The sequence below is a fragment of the Botrytis cinerea genome, chromosome 6 (genome assembly GCF_000143535.2).
Source record: "Botrytis cinerea B05.10 chromosome 6, complete sequence".
In the NCBI taxonomy this organism is placed as follows: Eukaryota; Fungi; Ascomycota; class Leotiomycetes; order Helotiales; family Sclerotiniaceae; genus Botrytis; species Botrytis cinerea.
Genome location: NC_037315.1, coordinates 2,659,365 through 2,672,933, shown reverse-complemented (window position 1 = coordinate 2,672,933; position 13,569 = coordinate 2,659,365). Strand labels below are relative to the sequence as shown.

At 40.5% G+C, this 13,569-nt stretch overlaps 5 protein-coding genes across 5 annotated transcripts; 3 read left to right on the top strand and 2 right to left on the bottom strand.

Annotated features, from left to right (window-relative positions):
• Positions 1-916: 916 nt before the first annotated feature.
• Positions 917-2,725, bottom strand: BCIN_06g07580 (hypothetical protein). The gene is made up of 4 exons (XM_001547321.2): positions 2,465-2,725; positions 2,204-2,414; positions 1,387-2,143; positions 917-1,334 (listed from the first exon to the last, which is right to left on the bottom strand). Exons 1-4 carry the CDS (start codon positions 2,639-2,641, stop codon positions 1,097-1,099), a joined length of 1,383 nt encoding a protein of 460 aa, XP_001547371.1. The 5' UTR covers positions 2,642-2,725; the 3' UTR covers positions 917-1,096.
• A 262-nt stretch (positions 2,726-2,987) lies between these two features.
• BCIN_06g07570 (hypothetical protein) lies at positions 2,988-5,561 on the bottom strand. The gene is made up of 3 exons (XM_024693756.1): positions 5,372-5,561; positions 3,399-5,281; positions 2,988-3,343 (listed from the first exon to the last, which is right to left on the bottom strand). Exons 2-3 carry the CDS (start codon positions 5,263-5,265, stop codon positions 3,276-3,278), a joined length of 1,935 nt encoding a protein of 644 aa, XP_024549542.1. The 5' UTR covers positions 5,266-5,281; positions 5,372-5,561; the 3' UTR covers positions 2,988-3,275.
• A 149-nt stretch (positions 5,562-5,710) lies between these two features.
• Positions 5,711-7,084, top strand: Bclcp5. The gene has a single exon (XM_001547319.2). It carries the CDS (start codon positions 5,825-5,827, stop codon positions 6,938-6,940), a length of 1,116 nt encoding a protein of 371 aa, XP_001547369.1. The 5' UTR covers positions 5,711-5,824; the 3' UTR covers positions 6,941-7,084.
• A 1,274-nt stretch (positions 7,085-8,358) lies between these two features.
• BCIN_06g07550 (hypothetical protein) lies at positions 8,359-10,159 on the top strand. Its single transcript, XM_024693755.1, has 3 exons — positions 8,359-8,972; positions 9,054-9,508; positions 9,557-10,159. Exons 1-3 carry the CDS (start codon positions 8,670-8,672, stop codon positions 10,029-10,031), a joined length of 1,233 nt encoding a protein of 410 aa, XP_024549541.1. The 5' UTR covers positions 8,359-8,669; the 3' UTR covers positions 10,032-10,159.
• Positions 10,160-11,315: 1,156 nt separating this feature from the next.
• BCIN_06g07540 (hypothetical protein) lies at positions 11,316-13,430 on the top strand. Its single transcript, XM_024693754.1, has 4 exons — positions 11,316-11,744; positions 11,806-12,709; positions 12,789-13,115; positions 13,204-13,430. Exons 2-4 carry the CDS (start codon positions 12,018-12,020, stop codon positions 13,343-13,345), a joined length of 1,161 nt encoding a protein of 386 aa, XP_024549540.1. The 5' UTR covers positions 11,316-11,744; positions 11,806-12,017; the 3' UTR covers positions 13,346-13,430.
• The last annotated feature ends 139 nt before the right edge of the window (positions 13,431-13,569 follow it).

Below are 13,569 nucleotides of genomic sequence, written 5' to 3'. Positions count from 1 at the left end.
TTATATATATTATTTATTTAATTCTAGTCTATATATTTATATTCATTTCAATTACTAATCGAATTCAATATAAATAAAATATTGATCATTTTAAACTAGAATTCAAATTAGAATTCAAGAATTTCACTAAATCCCTTTGAAATAAAAATTTCTAATCATTTATGAAAAAAAAAAGCCCTCTAATCAATACTTTAAAAACGCTTTTTTCAATACATTATAAAAATATTGAATATTTTGTGGGGCTGACAAAGCGGCCACTTCGTCAATCGTGGATTCTGTCACCACAGGGACTTCGGTAAACCCTAAAGCAAGTAATAAATATATTTTTATGAAATTGTTTAACGTAAGTCATGGTGTAACATATCTAATTGCGAGCGAGATTGAGGTTAGATGGTCAAGCATAATGACGAGTGAAGAGATGAATATTGTTCATGATATGAAAGTGCTGGAAGTCGTGTTTTAGTTGAGATTGCCGTGCATTTGGTAGGGTTGCATTCTGAACACCCCACTACTATAAACATCTGCCTTGATTACTATACATCTGCCTCGGTTTCAATACTGTATCTAAGCCGCCAAGTGATCGATTTTCATTAACAGGCTATGAAGTCCCTATGCTAATGTCTCCTTCACTCCTGGCAATCAATATCCGCAATCATAATTTTGGTAAGCATAAAATTCAATTTTCAGGTTTTTGACATATGTTGTCGATATGTCTCACACCCATGAAAACACTATCTATATATTCCCAAGTCACTCTCATTATTAAAATCGACATCGTGGTTCAAGCAGGTTAGACACTTCACAACTATCCCTTCGCATCACTCTCTCTTCCCCTTAGGTGAAGCTTCACTTTTAGAGACTCAACATTCCTAGGGTGTATTTTATTGTCAAATTCGATGTCAAGAGCTGCTACAGGTATAAGTGTTTTTGTATTATGATTGCTAAACTTACAAGAACCTAACACTACGAATAAGTTCTTTAAGGCCAACTATATCTTATCAACTAATATGGCAACCTCATGATCAAATAATCAACATCCTCAAATAGATTTTATCGACAAAATTGAATCTTTTTTTTTTGGATCTGTATTTGTAAATTAATTGAGTAATTCAGACGTGAATACACCTCTTGGATCCCATTCTCTCTTCAAGGCCTTCAATCTAGTAATCCTTTCGTTTCCTCTAAATCTCCGCTCAATAGGTCCAATTCGAGTACCATTCTGAAAATCTACAAAATTTGAATCATCATTACCACGCATTATTGCAATAGAACGATCATTAAACTCGTCAACTTTCGATCGATTCTTAGATTCAGTGTGCCAGATGAAATTGTTTCTAGTAATATTAGCTTGCCAAACATTTGTGAAATCAAGAATTATTCACTTACTGCCAGTACCTAATGTCATGGAGACACATGGCTGACTCAATATCAGGTCTCTTTACCGGCCTAGAATCCCATTGGAAATTGAATGCAGTATTTATTGCATCTGGACATTGGAAAATCATCTCCGTCCAAACCGCAATTGTTTGAAGAAAGGCTTCTTCGTCGAACTGATCCAGGCCAACAATACCGAATTGTTTAAAGCCCCCTTTAGCCGCGAGTGCTTCCCCTCTATCGCTTGCATGTTGAATTGGTACCGGCGCTCCATTAGCAATAAGTGGTTCCAGGTCGTATATATTTTTATATGCCAATGCCGCATCGTCAGGGTTTCCGGTGTAACGAGCCGCAATAACCAAACATGGATTTCGTGCCGGGGGTGGCGCCATAATCATCATAAGACCAGCGGTTGCATATCGATCATTGTTCATTAAATTTTTCATGACAGAAGTCACTTCGCTAGCACGATCAAGTGGAAAGACAAAACTTCCAACCCAAATAACCCCGTCATCGTTTCCAAGGTTCTTCAAAGGATGAATTTTGATGACGAGCTGTGTTACGAGACCAAAATGTTGTCCAGCTCCGCGTATGGCGTAAAGAAGATCCGGGTATGTGTCATCAGTGACATTTAACAATTTTCCATCTGCAGTTATGACACGAGCTGAGATAATCTGGTCTGATCCAAAACCAGTAATAGAAGAAGTAATGGAACAACCACCACCAAGAAAATATGGAATAGCGCCCACTGTGTTACCGTTTCCCAAAGCTAGATGTAATGTCAACCACACTTCCCTAGAGTTCTAACAGTGGACTAAATAATACATACCAGTGAAGAAACCAGCATCCGCAAGAGTTACTGCTACTTCTTTAGAGAGAATGCTCCCCTTAATGATTGCTGTGCCAGACTCTGCGTACACCTCTATAGCCTTGTATAAACTCAAGTCAATGATGATGCCGTCACTTCCAATAGTAGACCATGCACTATGACCACCACTTTTTGTCACGAAGGGTATAGAGTATTTCGACGCCCATGTAACCTATTCTCACGTTAGGAAAAGGCCAATGTTTGAGTGCTTTGAATTCTCACAATATTTTGGCAATCAATCTCTGAAGTAGGTAGTACGATAGCTCCAGGAGTCTTCAAGTCAATGTCCGTCCATCGCTTCAGATACTCTGCAAAATTGAGATCATTGGGATCTGTCAAGATCTTGCAAGTAGGAGTCAAGATTTCCTTCAGCTGCGAGAGTTGAACAAAACTAGGCATCTTCAGAGCAATAATGTCTGGACTTCAGGTTGTAAAGATATTCAAGAGAGGAAGAGAAACGAATGAAAACAAGACGAGATATTCTGCAATGTGAATATTATTTTCCTTGATGGCAATGTCTGAACACAGATACTTGTAAAAGAAAACAAATAAGACCAACAGTTGGTTTACCAATCTTGAGTAATGATAACATAGCAGTATCCACTGAAATAATGCCAACACAGTAAAGTGCTTACCTGACAAAAAGAGAACAAGTCTAGTGCCATAAGTAGACAAAGATGACAACGTAATAGTTGTTGCACATGGCCTTCAATAGCAACTTATCATTTCCAGACCGCCGAAAACATGACACAATAAAGTAATAATTCATTTTCACTGTGTACTAATACATCCCACCCTAATCAAACGCCTTTGCACCTCACCATGCCTCTTTGGACCGCCGTCGCTATAAATATTTTAATCATCGCATCACACGGATTGAATTGAAGATACCACCGAAATCAAGAAAAATCCAGCTTTATGGTACATAGACGACTTGCCTTGCTCTGAAACCCTTCCAGCGTGCCCGCAATCTCACATAATCGAACATGTCATGATCTTATGGAGGGACGTTGTGACCCAACCAAATCACACCCTAATCGATTTTAATAGATCCATAAATCTTTTGAACAAAAGCCCAACAAGCGAAATATCCGATTGAACCTGAATGGCTTATTAGTATAATCTCGAATGGAATTGTTGTGGATTGTAAACTTACCAGTAAGGATGAAAAACAAAAACGAGATTAATGCACTATACCCAATGTAAAGTACACTACCAGCCAAGCCACCAAGTTGTAGCTTTGTCACCCAGTAGATCATGGCATTTGCAAACACATAACCAGCGCTGGCACCAGCCGTCATAAATGCTCTCCAATGCCAGTGATAATTTTCGCTACAAAGTAAGAAATATATCATAAGAACAGTGACAGCGGCGCAGGTAATGATCATGAGACCGTAACATAAAAAGAGGAAGCCGAACATGTAGTAAACCTTTGAGAACCAAATGGAAGACATGATGAAGTAAAGTTCAACAAAGATTGCCCCAAATGGCAAGATACCCACGAGAAGCATGGATGGAATTGGACGCATGTACGATGTGGAAGGAGGAATTTGACGTGGTATTTGGTTGGTGCGGACTGGAGATGCGATAGGTGGTTGACGGAACCCAACCCAACTTCCGGCAAATGATAAAGGCAAGGAGAAGAAGAACCATATAGCAACGATGACGAGCATTGTTGTGAACGGTACTGCTCCAGAGGATTCCTTGGCCCAAAGAAATAGGTTAAGAAGGAAAAATGTGCTAAAGACGATACCCGGAACGAGCGTTGGAGTTAAAGCAATGTTGAGCTTCCATTGTTCACCACCAAAAGACTTGTATACGCGGGCTGAAGTATATCCTCCGATAAAACCGAGTACAGTATACAGAAGGATCATAATAGTACCGAGAGATCCACGATTGGATGGTGAAAGGAATCCCAAAAGTGCAAAGGCAATTGTGAAGCCCGTCATAACAAACAATTGAGCTCCATTGCCGAGAAATACACTCAAAATCAATGGACGTCCTGGTGTACGGAACACATCTCCATGTACCAATTTCCATCCAGAATCTTCTTGGACTCCGTCCTCGACAGCAACAGATGTTCCTGATAAGTCATCAAGGTTGATCGAATCGAGTCTATTATATCTCTGGATATCTTTTCTCAAAGTTCGCATAAGAATCGAAAGGACTGTGATGACGAGAAATACCACAATGACAGCCGAGTTAATCAGAGAGAACCAATGAATTTTGGGATCAAAAACATGAAGGTATTTATCCCATCTGGTAGCCCAAGCCGTTGTGGATGGTTGCCACCAGACACTATACGAATACGTGACGGCTGTCTCTCCAGATTCTGAAAGGACTACTTTTGGTCCTCCAGCACCGCATTCTGGGTCCCCTGGATTTTCATTCATTGTCCTCGAGGAAGGCTGAACAATGACACCAACAACTCTCATTTGACCAGCAGATACCTCATGGTAGTCGATAAAGATATCATAATGATTGTTCAAGTGCATGTCCTTCTGATCGCTACTCCCCAATGCGAATCCTTGACTATAGAACCTCGTTTGTGTAATTTCATCCTCAATCAACTGACCTGCTGGTAAGCCATCAACCAACCAATTGAGCGCAAACCCCTGCTGTATCCTTCTGTTCACAAAATGTGCCGAGCTCTGATCAAACTTCTTCTCTTCGCAAAGTTGTGTACATGTCTCGTTAACTCCCATCTTCAGGTTGAAGGGCGAAGTCATGATGCGATCGCCGAAAAGAATACTACCCAAACTTTCCGAGACATATTCTGGTTTTGGATCTGGTCTGCAGAAATGGAAGGCCGGGTGATAGTAATCGAAAGACACTACTGATCTTAATTGGCCATCATCATAAGAACCAACAGGTGTAAGTCGATTCACAAATAAGGGAACTTTGGCGCCGGGTGAGTATGATGTCGGCGCAACACCAGGAAGGTAGAAAGCTGAAGATGGTTCGGGAGCGACGAGAAAGGTCGCAATAAGGGCCGCAGACGGTCTGAGGTCTTTTAAACGCATAGTGAAGAGTGTTTACCTGGCGGTTTGTGAGCTTGATACGATTTGAGAGTAAAATTATAATTCGGGAAATCATAAGGGAAACACTGCGCGTGAAAGGGGAGCTTACGAAGATCCAACCCTTGATCCTTATGTTGAATTCAGCATAAACTGCCAGCAAAGAAGTAATGTGTAAATTCTCTCATATGAGGTGGGCTTGATAATAGCTAGGAAATTGTTCAAACTTTGAGAAAATAATTATAAGATGTTGATATCGAAATAAATCAACTTGATAAACTCCTTGGTTGTTACTTGCTACCACTCTGGGGAACTTGAACGGGCTGGCTTTCAATTAATCTGGCCTCGCCGCAGCGGCCGCATGAAACACGGAAAAGGATTAATATTTGGCCGGCGCAAACAGAAATTTATTCCCCTGGACAAATTAATTTTCTTATCGATACAATCAATTGAAATCTTCTTCTTTCAAGTGGAAACTCTTACAATTCTTCATAACCCGATAAATCATACGCAACGCGTTCTTGTCCACGTTACATTCAATTGAAAGAAACGTAACGACGAAATCATGGCCGTCGAAACTTCCCTTCCGGCATTATTGACCACTCTTACACAATCATTGAATTCGGCCATTGAATCAGCCCCAGAGAGTTCACTTATCAAACCTCCCACTGATGGTATTTCACTCTTAGATGTGAAAAATGAGCTTCTTCTATCATATCTCCAAAACTTAGTCTTTATTATAATTCTCAAGATCAGGAACCAAAAAGAAGATGTGTCAGGCGAGGACGAAGAAGAATTGGATAATGCGGTGGTGAAGAAGTTGGTGGAATTGAGGGTATACCTTGAGAAGGGCGTTCGACCACTGGAAGGTCGACTAAAATATCAAATCGATAAAGTACTCCGAGCGTCCGACGATGCCATTCGAGCTCTTGCGCCTACACCAAAACCAATTGGAACTAAAGGTGATGCGCCAAGCGATGAAGACGATTCAGAATCTGAGGATGATAGCGATGCAGATGGAGATGGAGCACCTCTCGAGAACTCGCAAATTGATGATCTACAATACCGACCAAATCCTTCATCTCTTCTTAGACCTGCCGCTGCCACCGAAGATGATTCGAAGCATTCCTCTGATGGTATTTACAAACCTCCTCGCATCACTGCAACTGCTATGCCTACCACCGAACGTCGCGAAAAGAAAGACAAGAAAGCGAACAAATCTGCAACCTTGGATGAATTTATCAATACAGAATTATCTGCTGCTCCAATTGCTGAGGCCAGCATTGGTTCGAACATTATAGCTGGCGGCCGAAGATCGAAGAGTGACAAGGAAAAGAAGGAGGATGATGAAAGAAGAGAATATGAAGAAAGAAATTACACGAGATTACCAAAGGAAAACAAAAAGGATCGGGCGAAGAAAAACAAAGCTGGTGGAAGACAAGATGCTGGATACGGTGGTGAAGAATGGAGGGGATTGGGTGAGGGTATTGATAGAATTGAGAGGTTGACGAAGAGAAAGAGTGGTAGCGGTGGTGGGATGAAGGATGTTCTGGAGAAGAGCAGAAAGAGAAGTGTCGAGGATGGCCCCAGAGGGAGTGGTATGCAAACTGGTGAAGGTTTTCAAAAGAGGTTTAAGATGCTGGATGGTAGAGGAAAGGATCGAGGTACCAGTAGAAAGTAGGGGAAAATGGGTAGTTTTCCGTCACGCAGTTGGTTCTAATTTGTTTTTATTTCAAAAGTATAATATTCATATCAGGCTGCAATATTCGAAAAAAGGCCAGCGACTATGGATTATCTTCAGAAGCATTAATGATACTCGGACACACAAACGTTTTATGTTTTCTTGGTTCATGATCTTTCAGTTTGGCCCCATGAAAATGGGAGACTTCTCGTGATTGATTATCGCATGGACTGGATGAAATCTAGGACCTCACTACACCATGAACCTAACAGGTACGGAACATTTACTACATCGCATGCTAAGTGCCTTCATTTATGAATCCACAAATTTTCATGTTGATTCTTAATAGTTCCCACTTAACGAACAACAATTTGTGACATGTAGTCCAGTGACAGAACTCAATACCAGCGCATTGGGTTACTTCTCGATTTCAGTTTGTTGAACAGTACAGAGTTCAAAAGGCTCGCGGGTCTGGTTCAACTTCAATCAGATCGGGGAAATCTCACAACGGAAGTAGAACCCAGAGGAAAACCAGTTCCCATAAAGATCAATCACCATCTCAATCTGGCTATTCTTTGTACTGGCATCACCTGGTTTCGCTTTTGGGTGGTCGTGAAGGTTACATGAGTGTCATTGTTGTCATCTACTTTCTTTCTTTCTTTGTTTTCTTAGTTTCTCTCTATGAATATACCTCTTTACTAAAGGAACGATGTGAATGCAAGTGCATCCGCTCTGAACTCACTTTCAGTCAGTTCACTTGTGCGTCATCTCACTAAAACTACTTATTCTTTGCATTTCCATACTTTTCAATGCACGACACATCGTATTTTGATGTTTTAAATGGAAACACTCAATGTCTATCGTATTGTAGCTGTTTGTCAAACTTGGCCTCTGGATTGCTAGTGGAGAGAATTACTGAATGCTGCACGACAATTGCCGCCCCAGGGTTTCCTTGAACATTTCTATTTATATCGGAAAAGAAGGTTTCCTTTCTTTATACTCCGCTATGTGCCGCCACATTCATTCAATTAATACAGTACTCACATGATTTTTAGCCAAAAATCCAAGGCTTTTAAACGATGTGTGCAGTATATACTAAACTGCTTCAAAATCTTGAGAGAGCTTGTGAGAAAATCCAAGACATGCTGATAACGAGTCCAGTATCATGTGATCAGAATGATTCGGCAATACTCAAGGGGGTTTACAAGTGGTCTCTCTCCTCGGTGTTTACACATCCAAAATCTAATTAGGGGCCTTAAACACCCGTCAGCATCACAAATCGTTATCGATTCTTAATATTGTTTCGAATTAGAAAATTTACTTTCAAACATGAAAGAATTCGTTAGTTTTCCGGTATTAGCCATGTTCCGTCATGAGGCATTTTCCGATGCTCAATATACTACCAAACGAATCAATTCGGCAAATGCCATATGATTGCACTGCCTTCTGAAAAGATAAAGAAGAAGTACTTGAATTTGGAGATCTCTATACAAGTTCAACATCTACATACAGATCTGGGTCCTATTGGTCTCTTTTAGATCATCTTGTGTGGTTACATGATTATTTAGTAGCCATGGTTCCTCCCTAGCAAACCTTCAAGCTACTCACTTACCTTCTTGCCCTACTTCTTCAAACGACTGAGCCAAAAAGTATAAATTCCGTTATAAATAGGTTTACAAATTTGATCATCAAAAGCATCTCACATCTCATCTTTTGAAAGGCCACTGTCATGACTCCATTGGTCTTCCATCGTGCCGAAGCCATCGATGTCACTCAAATACCGAACTCAGTTCTTGCGGTAATTGGAATCATTCCTCCTCCAGCAGGAGTGACTTCTAACTTTGCAAATCCGGTCAATATACGTCCTATTCTGTGGGTGTTCTGTGGTATCGGTTTTGGCATAATAGCAATTTGCATTTTCGTAAGAATATGGGTAATCTTTAAATTAGTACATCCTATTAAGTGGGCTTGGAGCGACATTATCTTTACATTCGCTGTTCTGACTACCGTTGGTAGCTTTGTCAGTATCTTGGTGAGCATAAAATCCATATGAAGTCTCCCAATACCCAACGTTAGCTTCAAGATTTGAACTGAATCCTCGATCATGTTATAGATTGGGGCGACCGGTTTTGGTCAGACCGGCATTCATTCATGGGATGCCTCAGTATACAAATCGATATCTTTCCGCAGTCGTGCATCGATAGCTCTAGGTATCCTACTACCTCCTATATCTATTGGTTTAATCAAAATCACCATATTCTTAATGTACCTCGAAGTGTTTAACCCCCTCAAACTAATCCGGACAATGTGTTATATTGGTATAACGATGGTCACTTTGTTTTACACCGTTATTACCATCCTCGATGCTATCTGGGGATTTCCACTCTCAAGATATTATGTTGCATCCAACACTCAGAAAGTGCAGACTCTTAACCTACCGAAGGGGATTTTCGGTCTAATAACTGACGTATTTCTATTCCTGGTTCCGATGGTGGCAGTGAGCAGACTGAAATCGATGACGATGCGGAAGAAAATGGGCATCTTATTGATCTTTAGTACAGGCTTCTTGTAAGTTTCAGTTTTCGATGAAAGTAGTTTTGTATTGATGATCAGTAGAGCAGTTCTATCCGCAGGCATGAACATCTATTGGCGAGTTTATGTTAATGTTCATCCTGATCATTTTTGGTATATTACAGCAATATGGATAGTTACCATCACTGAACACGCCATTGGTCTCATCATCACAGGCATACCACATTTCGCAAGGCTTTTCCGAAACTACGGTTCAAAAACAAAATTTTATTTAGGATGCAGAGTTGCAAGAAAAGAGAAGGAAACAAAAGATCCTGTGAAGAGAAGTGAGGAATTGACAGAAAGCGATCCGTCAGAAGAGAGAAAGTCTAGAAAATTATATCCTGGTCTTGATGTTACGACTGTAGGAGGGACCATGGGAACTGTAATTAGCAAGACATATCAGGAGACTCGAACTGAACAAGACTCAAAAGGACAACACCCTGCAGCGCAGTACCCGGCAGACACTCATTGGGCAGAACGACAGAGAGATATACAAGATAGGTTCTTTGATGAGTAAGACAAAGATCTCTGCTACTGGTTCTGCAGAAGTGTACAAATTAACGCTCCGTCGGAGAGACACTTTGAATTATTTTTTCCTTCAACTGCGTTAATAATGCAACCTTTCTTGACAATCAGAGTAATCGAATTGTTTCTTGATGTATCTAAAAACTTCTTTGTCTAATTCGAGCCATTCTATTTTTCATTCTTTCATTCATTGATCTTTGGATCTTTGGATTTTCGAAGGCATTTACTATTAATTTTTAGATGCGATAGTCTTCTGTTGGCTGGTTGCAGACAAAGAATTATTGAATTGCCTGCAAGTCGCAAAATCACATTCAACATTTAGATAAATCAAATCTTTATTAAATTGCATCAATTGAAAGAAGAGGCCAACCTTGAGAGTGAATTGTGGTCATGGTCATATATAAAGTCCTTACCTGAGTGTATATATACGAATTCCCCCTGCTGAACCGGAATTTGATTACCATTTATGGTGATTGTGGAAACATTATTTCGAAAGTATGGCAGACGCACCAGATGTGATATATGATGAGGCAAGGGCAATTGGCAAAATATATTATGATACCACAGGACAATTGCTATCATTGAGTAAGTTTTCCGAACCGTCTATCCTCTTGCAATTGTTAAAGAAAAAACCCCAAATACTAACTTACACTTCTAGGCGAACGATCTCTCTACACCCTCGGATGGACAAGCCTTGCCAAAAAGTACGGCCGACCCTTAGGAAGATTTGCATCTGTCGATCATCGAATATTGGGCAACGAAGCAAAGAGCGGTGTTACGCCTCGGGAGGATTATTCGAAATCTCATCGAAGTATAAGGAGGGGCAATTGGAAAGAAAGTTATTATGAATTGGAAACATATCAAAGAAATAGATTCAACGGTTTCACGACATTCGATCTCTACACCATGAAATGCTTGGCAGCTTTGGATACAGATGTTTTTCTTCACAATCTACGGAATCCTATTCATCCTTGCTTCGAGGAGAGTAAATGGTTAACAGAAAATGACATGCCGAAGCATAAGGGAGCGATACCAATTCTTGGAGATGAAATAGGTTTTTGGATGGTGAGTATTTGCACTGAATATCTTTCACATAATTTACATTTAGGCTAAACTTATGTTGCTCGCCTGTTAGGCAGATAATCCAGTTGTGTGGACTCTATTGAAGCCTTGCTTACAGTTGGCAACAATGATGTTACACAACGAATGCAAATACTCGTGGTGTGTGCAATCATCTAATTCTAATCATAATATATACAAGCTGATATGCTTGTTAGGCTAGATGCACTCCTCAATGGCAGTTACGAAGATGTGCCCGAAAGCATTAAAGGAATCAAATTGCAACGATTCTTCTCCAGGACTCATAGTGAAAGAACCAGTCGCTCTTCCCCGCGGATACTTGAGAACTCAATCCAAAACATGACATCGAAGGTTGTATTCGGATTTCACAGCGGGTATGAGGAGGTTACAACTGGTTTGCCTCGATCTCGCACAAGCCGTAACGCAATAACAAGAAACCACACAATATTTGATAGGATTGAGGTTCTTGTTTCTACGGAGATGGCACAACCTCTTTTAAGAGATGATTTGACAGATGCCGAAAAGTGGGTTGCTTGGATACCTAGCATGCGACCGTCTATTAATATCTACATACAGGATGGGAAACCGTTTGAGAATTGCAACTACTCTGGTTCATGAATTTGCAGTAAGTTACTGGGTGAAGCATGGATAGTCAAACTCTTTATCTGATTCACAATGCGACTTAGCATGCTATACGACGGTCCATTATCAATGAGAGAGACGATTCCGATTACAAAGCGGCCGAAGGCGAGAATGAACCTTACTTTGAAGATGAACCTCTAGCCGAACTAGGATACTCATTTATTGAGAATTTAAGCCTTCCCTTATTACGAGAAAATTCGAATACTAATTCCGTGAACAGATCTGGGGAGGTCAACCGACGCCTCTTGTGACTCAGATGTATAACCGTGGTGGTCCTGGTCTCCCCAATTTGGGAATCATTAAGACAAGCTGGTTCACCGATAAGAACAAAGCTTACCAAACATCTAGAAAAGCCCCACCATTGAATCGAAAACCAAAAAGAGGTCAGATTGATAATTTTCACACGTATGATTACTGGCCAGTGCCAACACAATGGTATTCTTTTCTCTTTTCAGAAGGATTTTGGGAAAATGTTAGGGAATTCGGGCCCGAAGCAAAGAAAATAAGAACGGACAAGCGAGGGATGAGATACCTCTCAAAAGATCATCCTGATGCAAAATCTCAGATAGACGATAGTGGTATTCGCATTGGGTCCGGATGGCCTTACGGAATACCCCAAACTAGGAGCCAGATCAAGAGGTTCATAGTCGCGAACAACGTATCAACGAGAATTAGTAAACAGCATTGTTTTGAGGAAGGAAGTCCTGATCCATTAGATCATTTCAACATAAAACCTCCGAAAGTGACTTACTTATGTCCAAGGTGGAATGAAATTACTGAGCATTTATTTAGCAATCGCGGACCATTGAAGTTGGCATTAGATACCATGGGACTTTTATCAGAACCAACATTCTTTCGGTACATCAGAGATCATGGCGGTATCAACCTTACATCCTTAGAGTTTCGAAACTTTTTAGGCGTTGCGGATGAGAAGCGAGAACTATTCTTGTGAGTTTCAATATTCGTTATGATCTATATGTCAATAGTTATGAATAAAGCAAACCATAATTAATTCCAATGTTTATAGATGGGAACCATTCCCTGGCTTCGGGATTGTGAAACGTATTGCAACAGGCTGGCCTCTAATAAGCGAGCTTGATTCTATATCTTGGCCATCACCAATTGGCGAGCCAGACGAAGACGATATGGAGACTCTAGATAATCTGATGTCGGATGAAGCGGTACAAGCAGCTTTGTATGAGTACTGTGGCGAGTGTAGAGACTTGGACATAGAAACGTTTAGATTGTGGCTAGTTGATCGATTCGAAATGGAAGAGTTTGATGGGGAAGATGCGGATGAGGGATTTCGGGATGTAATATGGGAGACTGTGCGACAAGGTGGTGCATACTTCACGTAAGTATCGACTAATATCAGGGAATTGAATAAAGAGATGGAGATTATTGTGGTCAATTTACTTTGCTAATCAATCTGGTATGATTAGACTCGGTCCAAAAAACATTGTTCGGTTCATATACCCCATTGAAGAGATAAGAGAGGAGAGAGCAGATGCATTTGCAAAAGAAAGGATGAAAGCCATACAAGAAAGAGAAGAGGATGCTATAATGAAGATAGATTTCTCATAAACCACGACCAGCAACGCTGTTGCTTGGATAGATAGTCAGCTCATCGGTAGTCGAAACTTCCTCTTAATCATTCATTGTATACTCATTGTTAGAATTAGAGAAATTTGAGTGTGTTTAAACATTTTAACGCTACGGCGACTTATCGATGCTTGGAATTTTTATGCTTTGGTGGATAATGTAATCCAGTCTGACTCTGGTACATAAGTACAGGAGCTTGTATTATT